Source organism: Parus major, chromosome 5 (assembly GCF_001522545.3).
Source record: "Parus major isolate Abel chromosome 5, Parus_major1.1, whole genome shotgun sequence".
Classification (NCBI taxonomy): Eukaryota; Metazoa; Chordata; class Aves; order Passeriformes; family Paridae; genus Parus; species Parus major.
Genome location: NC_031774.1, coordinates 36,833,828 through 36,855,527, shown reverse-complemented (window position 1 = coordinate 36,855,527; position 21,700 = coordinate 36,833,828). Strand labels below are relative to the sequence as shown.

The 21,700-nt window shown below is 41.3% G+C and overlaps 1 protein-coding gene across 3 annotated transcripts in view; it reads left to right on the top strand.

Moving 5' to 3' along the window:
* Positions 1–8,652: 8,652 nt before the first annotated feature.
* The window catches only part of BAZ1A (bromodomain adjacent to zinc finger domain 1A), a 65,475-nt gene continuing 52,427 nt past the window's right edge, over positions 8,653–21,700 (top strand). For 2 of the 3 annotated variants that reach the window (XM_033515361.1, XM_033515362.1), the window contains exons 1-2: positions 9,311–9,599; positions 16,485–16,763. In XM_033515361.1, the coding sequence (XP_033371252.1) occupies positions 9,487–9,599; positions 16,485–16,763 (392 nt within the window). In that variant the 5' untranslated portion in view covers positions 9,311–9,486. Of the gene's footprint in view, positions 8,754–9,310; positions 9,600–16,484; positions 16,764–21,700 lie in introns of those variants that run through there. The other variant, XM_015629831.2, reaches the window with a different exon arrangement.

The window sequence follows — 21,700 nt, the reverse complement described above, 5'->3', positions numbered from 1 at the left end:
TGTTTACACCTTGTTTCTCAATGTGTCCACCTGACAGTTCACAGCTCAGCCACTAAATTGATGCCAAAATAACTCTAGTTAAACTAGTTCATGGTCTGGTCCGCATGCAAAGCTTACGATACATCTAAGTGTAGGATTTAGGAGTAGAATGTGTTAAAAAAAAAAGACCAGGAAAGTTCTGTTCTGCATTCCTTAGCACTGTGAAACCATAATAATTTACAGGAGCTTTTATCTTTCCCTAAATCCTTATGAACTGATAGTTTACAAAATAAAGACAGAGAAGGGACAGACTTAATTTTAGAACAAAGGATGGTCACATGCACAAGGTCTATACACCATTGAAATATGAATCACTAGTAGATTCATTCTGGTTTAACTGAAGAAACAAAGTCCAAATTATTCCCAGGAGCATTTTGTTGTTTGACCCCCACTGGAACTGATTACATTTTATGACTCTCAGCAGAAGGACCTCTTAATTTCCGTGAGGTTTTATATATACCACGCACCGATGCTAGCACTGGACGTGATCCGGCTGGTGCGGGAGGAACAGCAGAGCTTGCAGTGCTGAACCGAGTGCTGTTTCTTACACTGACAGCCAAAGGGGTGGCCAAACCCAGCACCCATAACCCACAGGCTTCAAAGCTTTTACCTGGCTTGGAGCCAAGAGACACTTCCTACCCCATTTGGCAAAGGCCTACAAGGTGGGGAGGGCAGTGGGCCTCGCCGGAGCAGGTGGTGACCTGCTCCATGGTGTGCTGGTGGTGCATGAGTGCTGCTCAGGGGCCAGCAGCAGCCCCGGCGCTGCCCAGGCTCCTGACCCACCGTTCGGACGGATGTGTGGAGGAGGCCAAGGTGACGGACTTCCCGTGGCAGCCGCAGCGCCGAGCCTGCCTCCTGAGGAAGCAGGCCTGCACAATGGCAGCTGCCAGCCCCTGCACCCCCCTGCAAGATGCTCAGGTGAGCTGTGAGGACTGTCCCTACTCCTCAGCCCACTCTGGTTAAGCTTTAACTATCCCCTCCGGACGCTCCACCTGTGACAAGGCCAACTTTAATGGGCAGCTGTGAGGGTCTTTCCCCACTACAGTCCTCCACATGGATGTCATGGCCCACTAGAGACCCCCATCACCAAGCTGCTTGTGTTTTGGACACAAAATGTATAGAAAAAGTGTTTTTCTTCCAGATCCCACTGTTAGTGCCAATTCCATCCAAATCCCATTGACGGGCCAGCGAGGTGGCCCGCGAGGTGGTGCCCACCAGGGTGGCAATGTCAGTCTAACAGAAACAAATTAATGGCCACGAATAAAACTCCTCTGGCAGCATTTCCTCATTCACACATTTGGACTGAGCGTTGCCAGACAAAGAGCACTTCTTCTATTTGGTTCTGCAAAGCTGTTTGGAAAGTCACCACTTTTTGTAACCAGGTTTTACACGAACGTTAAGAAGAATCCACATGTGTTGAACTCAGAGATGGGCTGTGGTGGAACTCCTAGAGAATCCCACCATCAGCACAGACATGAGCTGTGTTTCCTGGCATACCTTTCCCTTTCCTCCTCCTGATTTTTTGACAAACTGTCCTCCTGCCAAGGAAATTCTTTTAGACGGTGTGAAAGAATTATTATTGGGGATGCGGGGGGAAGGAAGTGTTTTATTTCAACTTGTGTCAGCTGCTAAACATTATCCAAGCATGTGCACATGCAATATGCACAAGTATTAGATAATGCTGAGGTTGTAACTCCTTTTGCTGCTAAACTCCCAGTTGCACAACATGCAAGAAATGGAGAATTGAGGTCATGCATATGCCTTGCATGGTTAAAGACCTATCTATGAAGCAGGAAATTCTCTCACTGAACTTCTCTTTTGTCACAGAGGCACAACACATCCACTCACACACATTAGAAAATAAAAATCAAGGCAATTAAGGGAAATAATGGGAAGGCATGGGCATTTTTGAACTCGATCTGACCTTTTAAACTTTTCTTCTTGGTACTGACTTTAGTGGGGTCACTTATGGGGATAAGGTGTAAAAGAAATACCTTGCACATTTTCTCCTTTTTCTCATTATCAGCTGCATTTAATTCACTTTACCTCAAATGAGTCAGTGGTACAGAGTATAACTGAAAGCTATTTTTAACGAGGGGTCTTATCCATTGCATCCAATAAGGACTAGGCAGAGCTGTAGATGACTCTTTTTGCACAAAAGGAAGCTTTCACTTGAAAGTAACTTTCTGACTTCTGGGGACAACGCAATGGTTGATATGCTGGTTTAAGTGCTCACATCTTTGTAAATCTGGGTTTACATGCAATGTTTTACAGCATCCTGTAATAACAAGGATGCAAACTTTTAAAATGTACTTTAGGCTGAGATATTTATGCCAATTCAGCCTTTAACATGGGTACATTTAAAGATATATAATGATACACTGAATCATAGAAAGTGTTCCTATAGAACAATAAACTATGTGGATATAAGCATTTTTGCAACTTTCTATCTGTGTCCATGCTGTAGTCTATAAGTTCCATGTGTGAAGGTAGTCTTAGGATTGACCTTGCCTTTGCTTTTTTTCTAAGAACTTCTTGGATGAGTGGAAATTACAACTGAAATAATTGTTGGTTCTGAATTCATAAGTTTCTGAAACTAGCAATTCCATTATATCAATTGTGCACTAAATTGGTACTGGTAACAAAAAGGTTTACATTTTCCTTCTTGCTATGAATGCTTAGCAACTGTATGCTAACAATCCAAATAACTTTCCAGCTTTCCTAAGTCTTCCAAAGAGAGTAAGACTAAAGTATGCACTGGATTTACTACCTTTGTAGTTTGTTTCCTTTAGTTTTCTCTACATGCATGCTTTATATAAAACAGACACATTTACAAGTGCCTGATTTTTAAGAAATGTAGAAATTCTGTATCTCACTTTCTCTTGGGTGTGAGGCCCCAGCATGGGTATTGTGGACAGTGGTGTCCACCTAAAACATGTCTGTCCCTGGGTCTGTGGGAGAAGGGAGAATGATCATTTGTGCTTGAGCCTGAGGAGCTCTCCTTTCAGAGGATTTCCCTGGAGTATAGCATTCCCATAAGGACAACATTCTGTGACTCTGATCTAGTATGGTTGGTTCCCCTCCAGATGTAAGACTCAGCAGGCTTAGAGTATCTTGTAAAAATGTGAAATCAAAACTGAAGCTTGCTTTGTATGCAGAGCAAGCTACCAGTTTATTCCAGCCCTCGTCTACCTTGGCTGAAGTGATCTGAGCATGAGCAGAAGCATCTTGGTGGGGCTGTTCCACCTGTACACACCATGACTCACTCATGTGTTGTCAAGTGGGGAGACAGCTACTCTCTCCTTCCAGTTCTGCTCTTATCTGGGATCTACCATCAGAAGAGTACCTGGATAGTTAACCTCTTTGCCTTAGCTTTTAAGGTCTTCTGTTAGAGATGAGTATAAGGACAGAAGAAAATACAGTGGAGGCCAAAGGAGTCTCGTATTAAAGGGATATAAGTCAGACTGTCATTGTACTGGTCACAGTTGTGAGTCATCACATTTGTCAAGTGAGTGACTCAAAAAAAATCCAGCATGGTCTGTATTTGATTGAGCAGATGTATATGCCTCAGATTGACTCATTACTGTAAACTCTGACTAAATAACCCAGATCAGCTACTGGGCCAACTTCTTTTCATGTACTCCTAAACAGAAATTGCACTTCATGGGATCATTTCAATGTGCAAGCAATAAAGCAACATCCTTGAAATTATTTGTTCTACTCATGGACTAGACAGAGAGGGAGTGTTCAATGTAAGCACTTCAAATAAGATGAATGCAAACTTAGTAAATGGTAGGTTAGTATTATGCAGCTTGAGAGTTTCCAGTGTTAAATTTGACTGTACAAAGAATATCTCAATGGTACAGATCCAGGTTTCAAGTCCGCTGATGCAGGATATTTAAGCCTATTGTAAAAAATGCCATACATTGCTCTAGTAGTGACAACGTGCATATGTAGCAAAAATTAGCAAATCTATCCATCATTCATTCATTCACTCATTCATTCAAAATCCTTAATTAGGCATCATTATAAATATTAGTTAACAACAGAAACTCAGTGTATTTTAGTGTAAGAAAATTACAGTAGTGTAAATACCCTGTATCCTGTGCACTACAACTGTAAGAGAGAAAATGCACTAGCAAACCTCTTAGAGTTTAAGCTGGTTTCAGAGACACTATTAGGAAATGAATAGTGGTTTCACAACATCATTTTATCATTTTGTAACCAGGTTAGAGGCCACTCATACATGGTCATTGCTGTAAAGTAGATAAGGTCAGAGTTCCTCCCCACTAGTGTAAAGTTATCAGCTTAAATACCTTTAATGGTATTTTCTGAGAAAGAAAAAATAGGATATGATTAAACTTTAAAGGAACGTATCACTTCATTTCTAGAGTTGCACAGATATGAAACATGCAAACATCCATTAAAAGCAGTGAGAACCATATGTCTAAATCCTATTAAACTGTGAAAAAAAATTAAGAACGTGGAATGCCTTTCCACAGAATGAATTCAGAGATATAAGAAACACCCCAGTGCTCCCGGAGGGCTTTGTTGAGGGATGGGCTCTGTTGTACTGGGTGTTCTTTAAGCTCAACAAGAGCCAAAGCAGACTCTGGCCACAACTTACTGCCCTCTCTGATAGCAATATACCCAAGAATTATTCCTACATTTGCAACTGTGGAATCCCTGTCTTAAGGTTATTAAGAAACTACCAAAAATTGTGAACACACCAAAAATTCACTGTCAACAGTGACATCTTTACCTTTATTTGTGACTTGTGAAAGCAACAAAGCAATGAACGCATCCAGCAGCTGCAGAAATGGAACCTCCTGTTCTTGTGATTACAGAACTACTTTAAAAGCATGTTGAAATATAACTGCACCAGAATGAAAGACTAAATGTGTTGTGAAAAATCATGTGTACTTCTTCCATAGTTTCTTTTTTTGACTGAAGAATGTTATTTATCAGTGAGTATGTTATTAAACACTGAACATAGTGCTTTACAGCCAGTAAAAGACAATAGACCAAATGTTACTGTTACCCACAGCTGGAGTGGATTGATAAAACTAGCACATTGTCTTTGTTCACTTAGTTTAAAGTCTAAATAAAGATATATGATCAAAAGAGTGAATTGACTTAGCACGGTGACAGAGAAAGGGCAAAAGGTGAAAAAAAGCTGTATCAGTAAGTTATAAAATGCTTAACTGGATAAATATTTTGCTGCATGCCCTAAACTTTTAAAAAAGTGATCTATGGTCAATGCTTACATTACAGAAATTAAGGATTTTCAAAACAGCATTTGGAACAGAAAGGGATAACACTAGTCCCCCAGAATCTACTCAGTGCATTAAAATGAGTCAATACTTTTACATATGTTATGCGTCTCCTTTTATATATGATCCAGTAAACTGGGAAAAAGGTAGGCATCACTGGTATCATGACATTTGACAGAACAACTCACTAGCAATCTATCATTTACACATTTTCACATTTATCTTTTCAACCATATGTTTTTTACAAAAAATAGAGTTGAGAACCTAGCATACCATTCAAGGTCCAAGGATGTTCTTTATGAAGAAATACAATTATTTTTTTCTCTAACTTCAGCAAAATGTTGAGAGAATAAAGTGGCAACTTTGGGGAAAAAATAAAAGGAACAAAAAAAATCAAGAGACCAAATGGCTAAACACACTGCAGAAAATACCCTCCCAGCTGCATGATAATAATAATGGTAAATATAAAAATAATGGATAAAAATTCTCCTTTTGCACAGTTCCAAGTATATGATTTGGACAAATATTAGTTATTCCAACATAAATTTAAGTGTGATTGTAAAGTGACAATCCTTTAGTAAAATATTGCTCTACTTTTTCCAGAATAACAGTCATAATATGGAATTATTTTTTAATGGATATTGTTGAATAAAAATTTTGCAGCATCTTTGTGTAAAGCAGTTCTTGGTAGTTTAAAGAGAGGAAGAAATAGGATAAGGAAATGAATCAGTAACACTGGAAGGATCCAGTGAAAAGAAATATAAAATTTTCAGACTGTAGGGAGCTTTGAAGGAGCAGCTGGGCAGGGGTGGGGGAGGCTGCCCCAAGCCTGGGTTGACTGTCCCTAGGAAATTGTTCTACTCTTGTAAAGCATAGAGATCAACTGTTTTATAAAATTTTATATTCCAAATACAACTATTTTTAAAGTTCTGTGAATGAGAACTGCAATCTCCCTGACTAGGGAACTAGGTTTAATATATCTGTTAGTGTATAAGTCATCTTCTAAAAAGACAGCAGCTTTATTTTTGCTGTTTTGTGGTAAAGTCCACATTAACAACCCCACTGAATGTTACCAATCATCCCATTTCTGCATCTTGAATTAAAACTACTTTCAGTACTTTGTAAAAAATCCCAAATTATTGTAAAGATTAAACATAGTGTTAAAATAAAAGAAATATTCCTGTGGAAGAAAAGTAAGCTTTTTCTGATGTTTCAGAATTATTTTATGTTGATTTCTCAATGCCCACTTAGTAGATATTTAGCTGGCATCATAAATCTTGTTCTAGGTTCTGCTGACCTTATTGGAAGAAGAACCAGAGCCTGGATTTGTAGATTTTAAAGAACAAAGGTGAAAACTAAATTAACTGCTCCTCTCTGTCCTAAAAACATGAACACCCAGTTCAACCCTACTCAGTAAGGATCTGTTAACTGGAAAATCACCGAGGCAATAATGAGGTGGGAAGAACACGAGGAGGAGGAAAAGGTGAGAAGAAAAGAGAAAGAGGGCAAGAGAGCGTTAAGAGGAAAAGGGAATTTGCTTTTGATGTCACAGTTCTATCAGCTCATGCATTTTTCATGGATACCAACCTAGTGCTAAAATAATGCTGTGCTGACAATACAAGAATGAAAAAAAAAAGCAGCCAGGTTCCCAAACATCATGATACTGGCTTAAAAATAATAAGATTTACAAAAATTTGAAACTCAAAGCTTTTCTTTCCCTTCTAATTTGTAAGCCTTTTGGGGCTGTATATTCCAGCATTTCTCTCAAACTTGAGATTTAGGAACATAATTATTTTTAAGATGACCTGAGGTTCCAATTTAATTGCATTTGCTGAAGAGCTCAAAACAAAGCTAAGTGTTGCAAAATCGCTGCAGCCCTAAGAACTAGCAACACTGAATGTCGTAAGCATGGCGTACTATAGTTTTGAGGCAAAGTAGACTAAAAATTACCAGATGTTAGATACAAGTGCATTAATTCAAGTAGCATTTGTGCCCTTTGCTAGAAAGAAATTAAAAACTGAAAGGGAAGCCAGCTGATAAATGAAAATAAACCGGTAGAACTAAGGAGTTAACCTGGTTTGCAGATCAAGCTTTGTAAACTTAATTTGAGGAAGTGAACATTAACATTTCTCAGTGCTTTTGATTAAAACCTAATCTTTTTAAAATAATTAGTGGATTGTATGTACACATTCTTTTAGTCACACATGCTACAGCAGTGCCGATTTCTGCCTTGACTTGCAGAAGAAAGCAAACCATGCACAGGTGCAGGAAACAGCACGGGACCTTTATTTACAGGAAAGGCATTTTCAGTTGTATTATTTAGGAATTAGCCTTCAGATATTAATCACATCAATAGTTCTAAGGACTTTCTACTGTTATTCAGTAGATTTTTATATAAACACGGCACTTAGTTGTGATGCATTACAATGGATGTGGACTTTCTGTGGTTTTTGTCTTCCAATCTGGATAGCACTTTTAGGAACACAATTAATTTAATACTCCAGTTTTAATTACCGATGACACTGTAAATGCATTAGTATTAAAAAAAAAATAAAGTCGTGAAAAATGAATACTCCGACGAAACCATTTAATGACATTTTCGGTGAGCTGGAAGGAAAATCAATGTTAGGGGGCCCACGTACAATCCTCATGCTCATCTTAATTATATACAATCGCACTTTCTGCAAAATACAGCCGTACGCCCCCGCACGCGCCGACAGCACTATGGCTCGGGGGCTGTAACTGAGAGAGCAGCGTGCCCGGCCCTGCACTGTCAAACGCCGAAATCCGCTGGGGATCAGCCCCGCAGGAGACGCGCCGGGGCCCCTGTTCGCCGGGCAGGTACGAAGGGCAGAGAGGGGGTGGTTCCGGGGCCGAGCGGTGGTCTCGCCGGGGCCGGCGGTCTCACAGCTGCTCGGCGGCCCCTCGGCACCGGCTGCTGACGCCGCTGGCGGAGGCGCGGGCGGGCGGCACCGCACGCCGCAGGCTCGGCCGCCCCGCCGAGCCGTGACCGCCGTGCCACGGTCGCCGTGCTAATGCCGCCCGCAGCCCGGCCCGGCCCGGCCCGGCCGCAGCGCCGCGCGGAGAGAGCCGCCTTCCCCCCCCTGGGCCGCCGGGCTGGGCCCACCCCCCGCACCGGAGGTCTCCGGCTGATAATTCAAAAATGGAGGATGCGCCCTCTCAGCCATTAATTAATAATGTAGCTCGCTGTCTTCCTGTGTGACACACGCTGGAAGGCACCGAGCGGCCAATAAAGATGTAGGGGAGAGCAGGGGAAGGCTCCTCCCCGCAGCTCTTCCTGATTGAGGGCTTGAAGAAGTAGATCAAAAACTTCCCAGGAGCCGGCGGGGGGGGGGCTGAGGAAAGGGAAGAAACGCGGCGAGAGGGACCGCGCTCCGCACCGACCGACCGACCAGCGAGCGCAGCCTGTGGCCGCACCAGGTGGGCAGGAGGGGAGGGAGCCCCGCAGCCCCCGCTGGACAGGCCGGAGGCCGGGCTGTCCCCCGCGCCGCGGCCGCGCTGTCCCGCGGCGACGGAGCCCGGCAGCCGCTGGGCCGGGGCGCGGCGCGGGGCGGGAAGGGCGAGGACCCCGGTTAGGCAGCGACCCGGCAGGAAGGGAAAGGAGGGAGATAAGTGGTCGGCGCTGCCCCTCCTGGGTGTTTGCTTTGCGGAGAGGAGGAGGAGGAGGAGGCGGAGGCGGCGGGGGAGTGGAAGTTGGTGTCCGGCCCGGCGTGTGTGGGTCAGAGGCGGGGGAAAGGGGGTGACCCGAAGGCAGGGGCGCCGCAGGAGACAAAGCGCGGCCGGGGTATCCCCGAGCCGAGCACGTTGCGCGGCTGGCGCGGGGGTTGCCGCCTCCGCCCGCCGCTCGGCGTCATGGCCCCATTGTGAGGCGGGCGGAGGCGGAGGAAGGTGCCGCCGTTGGTCCGCGCGCAGTCCCAGGCAGGCAACGGCGTGTCGGGCACACAAAAGGCTCCGTCGAGTCGCCGCCGCCGCTCCCGCTCGCTCCTGCCACTGTTCCCCCGGGAGGAGGGATACGCCGGGCTCGCTCCCTCCTCCCCGGGCTGGTGGGCGCTGCTGCCTCGCTTAATCCCTACGTGTTTTGTTTTGTTTTTTATTTTTTTCCCCTACTCCCTGAAGCCGATCCTGGGGCAGGAAGAGAGCCGGGAGCGGGGCGATGCCGCTGCTGCACCGAAAGCCCTTCGTGAGGGTGAAGCCCCCCGCCGACCTCCGGCCGGACGAACGTGTTTTCTACTGTAGGGTCACTAACGAGATCTTCAGGAACTACGAGTAAGAAACAGCCCCGTATCAGTGTCCGCGTCCCTATGTCTGTCCTGCACTCCCCCGCCGACCCCCCCGCGCTCCGGCGGCGGCGGGCAGGGAGCGCCTGGAGCCCCCATCGGCTCTTGACACCTGGGCGGGCAGGGAGGGAGGAAAGGGGATTCCCCAGATCGCTGCGGGGAGCCTTGCCGGGGGGTGTGAGGGGGGACCGCGGCTGGCGCCGAGCCTGTGGCCTCGCGAGGGGGGTGGGGGAAGAGAGGGAGGATCTCTTGCCTGGGGCAGGGGGAATCCCTGCCCCTCCTCGGCGGGGGTACCCCGCAGCCCCTTTCACCCGCGGGGAAGGAAGACAGCCGGCTCCTTCCCCCCTCCTTCTCTCGCTCATTCCGCGGTGTCGCCCATGCTCCCGCCGGGGAAGTGAAAGTTGCGCGTGTGGGAGGCGGCGGGCGGCAACGAGCGTCTGCCGGGCTCGGGCTCTCCCTCCCGTCCGCCCCCGCCGGCAGCCGCGTGTCGGCGGCGCACGGCGCTAGGCCGCCCCGCGGAAGGAGCCGCAGCGGGCCCACGTTCAGCTGGCGCAGCGGGGCCGCCCGCCCGCCCGGCATGTGCCGGTCGCCCCATTGTTGTGGTGACGGCCGGGCGGGGGGCACCGGCTGCTGGGCCCGCTGGGCTCCGCCGGGCTGGGCTCTCCGGTCGGCTCCCGCCGATGTTAACCCCTTGCTGCCGGCCTTCGCTGCGCCGCCCAGGGCCTCCCTGGCCCCGCCTCCGCGGGGAGCCGCCGGCTGATCTAGTTGGAAATGGCCGGCGGGGGAGCGCGGCGCGGGGTCGCTGCACCTGTCCGGCGGGGTAGGGGTCCCGCCGCCGGAGCCCTCCCGTACCGCCCGGCTGGGTGGCACAGCCGGGGGTTAAACCCTGCCTAAAGCCCGGTGAGCGCACCTGTCCCCTTAGGAGCTTTTTTCCTAGTGAGGCTCTTATCGCTCTTCCCATCCCTCTTTTTTTATTTTTCTCCCTCCCTTTTTTTTTTTTTCCCTTTTTTTTTTATTTTTTTATTGTTTTTTCTTCTTTTCCGCGTGTACAAAGCTGAACAGGATTGATGAAATTCCCGTTAACGGTTGAAGGCGGATGGCACGGGTAGTCCCGAACTCGCAGCCACCCCACCGCTTGTAAGAACAATGGACAGAAAATATTTAGCAAGACGTTTTTCAAAAGCCGATAAATTACGGGTTTTCACCACCGGTCTGATCCAGCACCATCCCCACCTATAAAAGGCCCTCGAATCCAAAGTATAATTTTTTTAAAGATGTGCAGACTAACGAGGTGAAATCTAAAATGCTTTTCATTTGCAACATATGAAATAAAAGCACACTTAAATCTTTTTCATGTTTAGACTTGTTGCTCAAATACACTTCACTTATTAAAATTTTAAAGAAGCTGGATTAGGTAACTTTGAAGGGTAATGCCTTACTGTTCCCTGAACTATACATTCTATGAGTGCTGAGTATGTTCTTTAGGAGTATTTCCTTTATATGGCATATAAGAACCTAACAAGGGAGAGGTGACAGCCTCCTGTTTCTGTAGGAATTAAGTCGCCCTCTCCCAGCTTCTGCTATTTTGAAGCTGCTTTTCTGGTTACAATTATTATCACATCATTAGATGACTGTAATGTATTTGTTGACACTGCAGGGAAATACGTTTCAGGTACATGTAGTTTTACTAAAATTTCAGTATGAAAAATAATAGTTTAAAAATTTATATTCCCAAAATGTTTGGTGACTATTTCAAGTATTCTGACAGGCTTATTTATACTGCAGAGGTGTTGTCATTAAGAAGTATGAAAGAACAAATTCCTTACTTAACCAAAGTTCATGAATTATGGGATAAATTTAGGTGTGTTCACACAGACGATCCCCAGAAATGTCAGTCAGTGGTTGGCTGAGAGGTCAGGCCTTAGAATGTAGTATTTGGGAAGACTGCAGAAAACTCTGCTGTGCTTGTTTTTTGTGTAAGGGTGTGTAGGTTTTTTGGTAATGTGCTTGTTTTTGTTGCTTTTGGTTTCGTCTCTTTTTGTTAGGTTGTGTAAAATTGTTGCATTGGATTGGAAAATGTACTTTCTTTGCTTAGCAAAGTGTTCTGGCACAGATGGGTAGTAAGTTTAGGTTACTATTAGTTGTGGCATAATCTGCTGGAGAACATAAGGTTGGTCATCTTTTAGACAGTTTTAAGCATGCTGATCTTTGTCTCTGCTGGCTTCTGATTGATAATGTCTTCTGAAAACCACAGTACCTATTCTTTTGCCCAAGAAAGGGCAATTAGATTAATAAGGGATAGGGAGGCCCCACTTCTTAAAAATTTTATTAGCTGTTTCATGAAATAAAGCCATTGTCTAAATTGAGCTTCTCTGAATCTACTTTTTGAGGGGAGAATTTAAAAATTACAGGGTCCAACTGGCTCAAGAGGGCTGTACAGATATATATGATAATCTGAACTCACCCTCTACATCAACTATATGAATGCTTTTAACTAGTACAAACAGTTAAGACTCAAGTTGGTTTTGTGTTTGTTTTTTGTTGGGTTGTTTGGTGGGTTTCTTGGCAGAGCAGAAACTTAGTGTTGAAAAGCTGCTTTCAGGCCTGTGTCAGCTTTAGTAGAGTTGATTAGAAATCATACATTAGTATTACTCTTTTCTATATAAGAAATGGTTATAGTAATATGATAAGAATTTGGCAAGACTAGTATTTTGTAAAGTGACTTTCCTGTTAAGAATGTATTTCCTCTTTAATCTGAAATACAATCACATAATTTTGTAACCCTTTCCAAAGCAGGCGGGCACGGCCAGTTATTTTTATTCTTAGTTACAGAAACTGTGAGAGCTGATATTCTTTGTGCTTGGTTATATCCCTGGTTAGAGGGACTGGCCAGCAAGGAGAGTCTGGGATCATAAAAAAAATCAAGTATGGATATGCATGAGGTATATGGAATGAATGTATGAAAAACATTGAACCAGTGGGATGTTACCACCAGTCTCTGACACCTTGTCTGTGAAAGTTAATAGCTGATACAGATGTGCAGAGAAAACTATTATTGAAGTGTAGGAAGTCTTGTATATGAAGACAGGTTGAAAAAGACAATGATGAGTAGCATAGATGCAGGGTAGGAATGTTTCTCATTCTAGAACATGAGAGGGGGAAGGAAGAGCAGTTTCTCTTAATCTTCAGAGCTTTTTTAGTGAAACTTCTTTACAGGTTGTCCTGTGGAGTTACTGGTTACAGTCAGAGATCTTTGAAAAGTCTTTTTAAGTGTCCTTAGTTAAATTAGGTGACTTTTCCTGTTTTCTTGGAGAGAAACTCATCACTTTAAACGTATTCCTTAATGCATAATAAACCTACAAATATTAAGGAATAAATGTATTTATTATGTTGGTTGTTTTTTTTTTTCGTTTTGTGTGTTATTTGTAACACATATTCTTGAGTACTTCTAGAGACCAAGAGTGTAAGAAAACTGTGATCCAGAATGGAAGAGTTGGTCTTCTGATTACCCTCCTGTGGTACACTAAATGACTTGTTTTTAACATATGCTAGGAAAATGAATGGAAGTAAATGTTTGCAATAAATGCTCTTGAAGCACACTAAAGATAGAGTAGATCTTAAAATCAAGAGGAATATTTGGTTAGTTTAAGCAAAAGACAGTCGTAATTTTTCAGCTGATATTTTTATATCCCTTGCAAATGCAGTCAGCACAGAGATTGTAAGTAATTTATTTCTTGCTTCTGTTAATGAACTGCCTCCTATCAAATACCTACTGAGTAGCAGCATTAAACTACTACTCAGTGATTTGCTGATAATTTTACAGTTAGCCTTACCTTGCATAGAAAACTAACTAATTAAATCAAAAGAGGCATCCAGCTGAGAAGTTTGTGTTAATTACAACTACAAAGGCAAATTAGTTTTTAGTCCATGCTCCATGAGTAGTTGAACTGATGTGGACATCACCAGGGTGCTGCAGTTGTGTTTTGCTTCTTGAATGCAGATGCAACCATGCAAGTGAACTTCATGGATGTGTTTTGTATGAACTTCTTCCTCCATGTTGTTAAGAGTCACAGAGATCTTGAACTAGAGAGGAAGCCCCAGAAACCATAATACCCTAGATAAAGACAAAGGAAAAGATTCAGATGTGATGTAGCAGCTGATGTTTTTGCTGTTGTGAAGTTAATTTGAAGGTGGAATATGATCAAGGGCATTATTACCCTTCAAGCTGCTGCTGCTGCCATTCCCTTGGTTTGGTTGTTGTTGTGTCTGCTCTTTGTCAAGTGTTTTGTGATAACTGATGTGCACTGGAGAGAGACAGAGACAGAAAGAGTATATTTGGTGGTATCCTGTGGGATTTTGTTTTTTCTCAAACCAGGTTAAAGTGAGATCCTTAAAACACTGCAATGAAACTCTGTTAACAGACTAAGCCACAGATGGTTTTAATGCACTATAGGTAAAGATAGCTAAACAACGCTTTCAAAATGGAATGTAGGGGTTTTTTCACACCGTATTTTTTCTTCCCTGTAAATTCACTGGGGAAAAATCCACACAAAACAAAAGAGGAAATGAGGGAGAATGAAACTAGATACACAAAATATGCTCATATGCAAATTGAACATGTTTTCTTCAAATATGTTTCAGTTAAAGTAATCTTAGCATTCTGTACTTGTAATAATCATGGATTAGGAATTTTTAGAGAAAGGTTTGTTGATCTAGATTTTTAATTTTTTTGTTGTTGTTTTTTTTTTTCCTCTAAGTTCAATGCTGCTGCTTTAAATAGCATGACTGCCCTGTGTCCCCTCACAAAGAATAACAGCAGCTCTTAAAGGGACACTGTCAGTGTGAACCTCTGTCTCTCCCTTGCTCTCTGATACCTCCTTGACTTCTTTTTTTAACTTATATAATTTTTGAAAAATTATATTCTGGTACATTTTTTAGTAACTCTTTAGAGTGTTTTTCTATTTCCTGGCTAAAGATAATTATCAAGAACCTCTCTGCTAAGTAGAAACACAGCTGAATGAAGATTTAACTAAGTGTTACTTTATCCACTGAATATCCATCCATAAAAATTACTTTGTCTAATACAGAAATATTGAAATGTAGGGCAGGACGAGACCTAAAGAGATCACTTTTTACCTATCCTATCATCTCACAAAAAACCCCTAACCAAACTCACAAAACAGATTTCTGTCTAACCTGTTCTTTAATATGTTTAAGTATAATACACAATAAAGATGTACGAGGAATGACTGACAGCCATCTGTTCTTCATATATTGAAGAATAATTTATCTAATTCTCTCTCCTTTGTTCCTCTCCTTTTCGTCTTTAGGATAAACAGACCCACATTATCCATGTACTGTAAAATATATTAAGTTGATAGCAGGCTAGTGGACGATATAAAAATCTGAGATTTTGTAGCTATTAAATATTATTCTGATAATTAATCTACCTCTTCTGTCCTTTTCCCCTTCTCACAGCTGATGTTCTTCCTAAAGCATATCTTGCTCAGAGGAATCCTGTGCTCATACAGAAAGGATTATCTGAGCCAAGACCCTTCATTGTCCTCAATCTGAAATTTCCATTTTCATTTACAAAATGTTATGGTTCATCTGTCCATCTGCAGTGAACACTGTCATCTGCATCAGTGTCACTGATGAATGTTTGCCAGCTTGGGTTTGCAGGGAGACTGAAAGAAAAAACTCAGTGTGAACTGTCCAATTCTCTTAACCTCATTACTAGAAATTATTTGGACAGGTCTGTCATTTTTAAAATAGAAACACTTTGGTTTAGTTTTTTCATTTAAAGGAATGAAATGAAACTTCAGTATAGATGTCTCATGTAGCATGCAGTTGACTGAAAGTACTGTGTGCTTCAGAATAGCTGTGCTGGACTGATCAAGACAAAACAAACCTCAGTTTGTCATGTGCGTTCAGCAGTTATCAGTACTAGTCTGTTAATATTTGTAAAGGCAAATAAAAACATTGTCTGAACTGGGGCATATTGAAAGATTGCTTTGCTGTCTGATCACTGATCCATAGTATATGGTATGTTTTTACATGGCTTTGTGAATAGATACATCATCTACTTCATTTAGAAAATGTTTTAATAAACTGCTTTTCTTCTGATACCTGTCATAAATGGACAGATTTTGGCTAATGAAAGCTCTTCTTTCTTGATTCCAATACAATAGCTAGTAAGGAAGCAGTAACAACAATGCAATTTTAACCTTAATTGGAAATGTGTGTAAGGAAGAGAATCAATATTTACTAACAGAAAGGGAGGAAAAGAATCTGTAGGAAAACATATTACAGTGCTTTTTTGTAAGAGCTATGCAAACAGTGAAGGAATAAGAACTATTTAGAGAACTACTTGACATTAATTTTTCACCTCTCCCATCTTTTTTTTTTTTTGTGAGTTAAGGCACTCAAAATCTGGAGCTTATTCAAGTTGCAACATGTTTGTGATCTTAGTTATTTTGTGTTTGTACAGTTTAAGGCATTCATCTTGCAAATATTTGTGGAAATGGGGGAGATACAAGTATGATATGACACCTATTAAACTCAGTGTATTAGTATGCAAGAGGCTTCTTATACATGAATATTTGTTTGCAGCATTTCTAGGTCTTGATTCTCTTACTGTAGTCTGTAATGAGAGGAGACTTTGGTTGTACAATAACAATTTACCATGCTATGGCTGAAAGTGGCAACCCTTGATATCTACAAAGCTTAGAGGAGTAGAGCTGCTTTTGCATTTCACACTTGTAAAAGTTATTTGCAGTTTGCTGCTGTATTAACTGTGAGCAAGTTTCAAATGTTAGTCAGAACTCAACTGTTTTCTTTCTTTCTTTCCCCTCCAACCCTTCTTCATTTCCAGTGATTTTTTTGAACGCACCATTCTGTGCAACAGCCTTGTGTGGAGCTGTGCTGTCACAGGTAAACCAGGACTCACATATCAGGAAGCTCTGGAATCAGAGAAGAAAGCCAGACATAATCTTCAAAGTTTTCCAGAGGCACTCATCATTCCAGTTCTCTACTTGGCCACCCTTACCCATCGCACCCGACTTCATGAGATCTGTGATGAAATCTTTGCTTATGTTAAGGATCGGTATTTTGTTGATGAAACAGTGGAAGTACTTAGAAATAATGGTGCAAGGTAAGTATACTTAAAATAAATACTTCTTTTTGTTCGGTGTTGGTGGGGTTTGTGTGTGCATTTCTGAGCCCAAAACCCAGGATAATAAACTCCATCAAACAAATACATCCAAGTGAAGTGTGATGCTTAATCTGGTGATACTATTACTGTGCTTCCCTACTTTAATTAAGAGCAGGATTGTGTTGCTGTGCTTGATACCTTCCCTTAGCTTTGAAGCAGCTGTGGAGATAGGACAGTGCTCTCAGGTCTTGACACTGCATGTTTTTTGGTCTGTGTGGTGGATTTGCAAAGGAATGTCGGTTTTTCAGTGTGAGAAAGGTGGGCTGTTGGTAGAATAAGATTTAATGAGAAATTAGGGAAAGCTATGAATTAAAAAACACACACAAAAGTTTTGATTAATCATTCAGAATTCATGGCCAAACTACTGGAAGCTTAAAATAATTGATAAATGTTGGATTTTCCTTTTTAGGTAATGCAAAAATTGTGATTGCATTATCGGCATAGTTGGGAATTAATTGTGTAATGTTTATAATAAGTTGATTATCTGGTATTTAGGCTGATAAGGGGTTTCTTCCCACTCAAAGTTAGTGTTATCCTTACTGCTATACTGGTGTATTTATTGCAAATGTCTTTACTGTCGTCTTAGACTGATTAAAACTTTGGAAGAATTTTGAGCTTCAGATACGTTCTTTCCCATATCATTGGTATATATGCTCTATAGTATAAATAAGCTTGAGGCTTTAAAGCAGCTTCTAGGAGAGGTCTAGAAAAGATCCCTATTTTATCTAAATGAGTTTACAGTTTCACCTAATTGAGGTTTAAGATGTGAAAATACATGTTCAGCTTGGGAAGTACCTATAGAATGGGTGTTAAAGCCTTTGTCTGTTCAGCTGTTGCTGCTGGGATTTTTGTTGTCTGTAGGGTCAGTTTATTTTGCTTTTTCTCAGGAGGAAGGCGACAGCTTACACTTCAGAGTAGAAGGGACTCCTGTGGGTGGCCTGATGCTTAGTGCATAGTCTGGTGTTTGTTGGGTGATAGGAGGGGGCTGGTTCAAAATGGTCATTGGAGAACAGTTACATTGTGTGAGTTTTTGTAGTGGCTGATCCAGATATTATTTACGGCAAAGAAAAATCTTGATGCACTGCAGGAGATAAGTTGTAAGGAAATTAATATGGTTATGTACATAAGGTCAGTGCTTAATAGAAGAGCTTTCTGTCTCCTCACTGTTCTGTTCTTTTCAACCAGTAAAGTCCCAGTCTGCAAAGTAAGGACAAGAACAACTTCAGTAGGATTACTGCCCTCTATAAGGAAAGCCTGAAGTTTCTTTCTCTCTTTCTCATCTTTATACTTGTCAAATGACTAGACTGATGTTACCACTGGTATTGCAGTAATTTTGCTTAGAGAATAGGGTGTTTGCTTGTTTCATTTGTTTATTTAGAAACATGAATATTAGGAACTGTTAGTATAGTTCAGGTGTTCTTTTTCTTTTGCTCAATGAAACGCCTTAGTATCTTCAGAGGTAGAAAACAGTTTCCAGAATAATAGCAAAAAAAATTACTGTTCTTCTAAAAGATTTTTCCCCTCAAGAATGACTCTTTCTATTACTTTTCTAAAATATTTACGTGTGCAAATCGTAGCTTTCCAAAGATGTTTCAAAAGGTGATACCCCCTTAAGAGAGTGCTGCAGTTTTTTTACCAGTCTTTAAATCAGTCTTTGTGGTTACTCGAACCTGTGTTGAGATAAACACAAAATTGTTAGATATGTATGTTCTACTTTCACTGATGAGTACATGAATAGGATATAAGCTAAATTTCTTAAGCCTCTGAGATGGGCTGGATACCATTTAAAAAATTTAAGTTTCAAATAAAATTTATTTCCATCAAAGATTAGTCTGCTAGAGATTGTATGTTTTAAATTGTGTTAGCATAAATTGTTGTAGAATGAAGAATAAAAAACTTGCCTCACCTGATTGTATGTCACTGATATTCTAGACAAAGGTATATCAGGGAGCTAGTTCCAACCTTTAATACTAAATCCAGGAAACACTGCAAATACCATGGTAATGTGGAGGGACTTTTATGCTTAGAGGTACATAATTAAAGAATACAAAGTGGGAGGAGGTGAGGTGTAGTTATTTGTCTGCCAATGAACAGTTGACTTTGACCTGTATTTTGAAGTACTACATTGGGGATTAAGTGTACCAACTCATGTTACTTGTACATAATACGGCTTTTCAGCAGAGCTGTTTGCACGCATTTGTCATTTGCAGCTATGTTTTTGTGATCTCCTCTAGAAAAAATTTCCACAGTCCATCTATATTGTAATAGCGTCCTACGAGAGCAGCAGAATTTGGCAATCATGAAAACCCAGTTGTTTTGTGCTCTTCTAAATTCTTCCATTGCTTTCATATATGAAGTTTTTTGCACGTGTAATGTCAGCAGGATCATTTGGTTTTCTGGGCTCTGTACATCATTTAATGCCAAGCCTACTACATAATGCACATGTAACCAAGGCTTGCTTAAACAATTTAAATACTGATATTTTATAACTCCTAATTTTGCATGTGTAATATTCTTGTAAGATAGATTGCAGCTTTCTAGATTTTGAACAAGTTAAGCAGTAGGCTTCATGCAAATGATTTTATCACTGAGCATATGAAGTTGTCTGCAAGAAATGACAGGTGATCTGCAAAGAGAGAACAAGCGCTTTGTTCAGGGTCTAGGTAGATGTTGGGTTTTTTGATTGTATGAAACCTGTGTTTTCTGGTTTTTGCGGTGTGTAATGCTCCATTACTTTTTCTGGTCTTATGTGTCTTCTGGTTTCTAGCCTTTTGCTATGCTGCTCAGTTTTGAATTTGGCTACTTCTCCCTTATTACTGAGGTCTGGCAGGAGGAACTTGGGAGAGTTTGGGATATACTGCCCTCCTCTTGTTTTCATATGTCCGGTGTCTCCAACAACCCTTGTCAACCAGAAACAAATTGCAGAGAAAGCCCCCCCAGTCCTATCATGTGGCTTGTTTAGTTGGTCTCCAAAAATTATGGTTGCATTTTGGTAATCTGTTAGCAGCAACAAGGACATAATTCTGCTTGCTCTTTAACCCTTTCAAGTGATGTATTGATTAAAAATGGCCATCTTTCTTGGTTTGTACGTGTCCGACTTTCCTGGCCAAACTGGAGCTGACTTTTCTCCAAAATGGCAGCTGTGCTATGCTTTCAAACACAAGGTGCTTGGATTTCCAGTCAAAGAAACGTAGGAATTGTGTAACAACATTTTCCTAGTACTGCCTTCACAAAAGACAAAACTTACTTGAAACACTGATCAGAAAAATTGGTCAAAACTCCAGAATACAAAGAGAAAACTTAATCTAAAATTAAGTTTGAGTTGCTAAAGACTTGAAACCAGTTGACACTGTAATATTGTCCATCAGAATGCCACATTGCAGTTTATGGAAAGAAGTGTATTGAAAGAGGCATGGAAATTATTTGAGATTTTTTTGGGAGGAGGATTACAGCAATATTTCATGTTAGCCATGGTCAATTAAGGTGTAAAATAAGCAGCTAATGTTTTACCTCACATTTCATTGAAGGAGAGGAAAAACACAGATCACATTACTGGAATTGCTTCCTATATATTTGACATTCAGAACTGGAAGTTGAACTTCAACCATGTACTTGTTGGCCTTTCGATTTTCCACAAGGAATGGTGTCTCTTGCAGTAACCCGTCCATTTGTTGCTGTCTTATGCTTACTTATAAGTACTATGTTTTATTATTGGTACTTGAAACTTGTGAAATTGATTTTCAGTATCTTGACATCTGAAGACGGTTACCTGAAACTCTGTGGTATGGAGAGCCTACCTGAAAATAACCTCAGCTAATACCTTAGACACACTAAAAAAAACCCCTTCAACAGCCTAACTTGCTTAGCAGTAGGACCTGTTCTTTTCTCCTTGAAGTCAGCAGCTTGCTTTTTAGGTTTTACAACTATTTTAATTTGTTGGAGGAAAAAACTACATTTAAAGCCTGTCTAGACAACATATTGTGATTTATCATCAGTCTGGATGCTATCACAAGAAATAGCGTCCATCTTTATTAGGATATATAAATGAGCAGTTTGATAATTAATTAATTAAACTGTAAGTTTTTGGTCTGACTTGAGCAGTGAGGAGATCTATCAACTCTACCCCCACTCATAAAAATAGCTTATGTGGTGATGTGTTCCCTTCCCCTTGTGGAGGTTGGGGCACAACCAGTTCTTGTCTGGCACTTAATTAAAAAGTTAGCCACTTACAGACTGAAATAGATTGCTTAAAGGTCAGTGTGTAAGAAGGAAGAAAATCATACAGAAAGGAATATATTTTTTTCATTGACCACTAGATGACACCACTGCAAAAGAATCCTTGCCTAATGTCTGTGAGCAAGCAGCACCAGAATGCTTTTAAAAATGATCTTACTTACAGAAGTAGTAGATGATGTTCTGTTAGGAAGATTGCTGCATCTGATTGTACATTTGAATAGGTTAACATCCTTTCTCTGTTTTGAATGATCTGATGCTGACAATTGTCAGGCTGCAGGAAACAGATAATCACAGATCAAACGTTTTTTAACTCATCAATTGTTTGACTGATGTCCCAGTGCTTTAGGAGTATTCATTTAGGAGTGGATTAACCATTGCATTAGGCCAATTAAAAGATTTGCATACTGTTTTCATCTCTGTAAGTCTTAAGTGGGGCACAGGAAGCATATTGCTGGTCACAAGGAGTTAGGGTGATAGAAGATAATTCTTGTAAGACATAAAGTTATAGCTAATTTTCCAACTTTTTTATTCAAACTGGCAGGCTGTTTATATCTATCTGTCTATATATGTATCTGTAGTTGTCTTCTGAGTACTAGGATGACTTATTATATAATGAGACCATTAGGTAATAAGTGACAAAG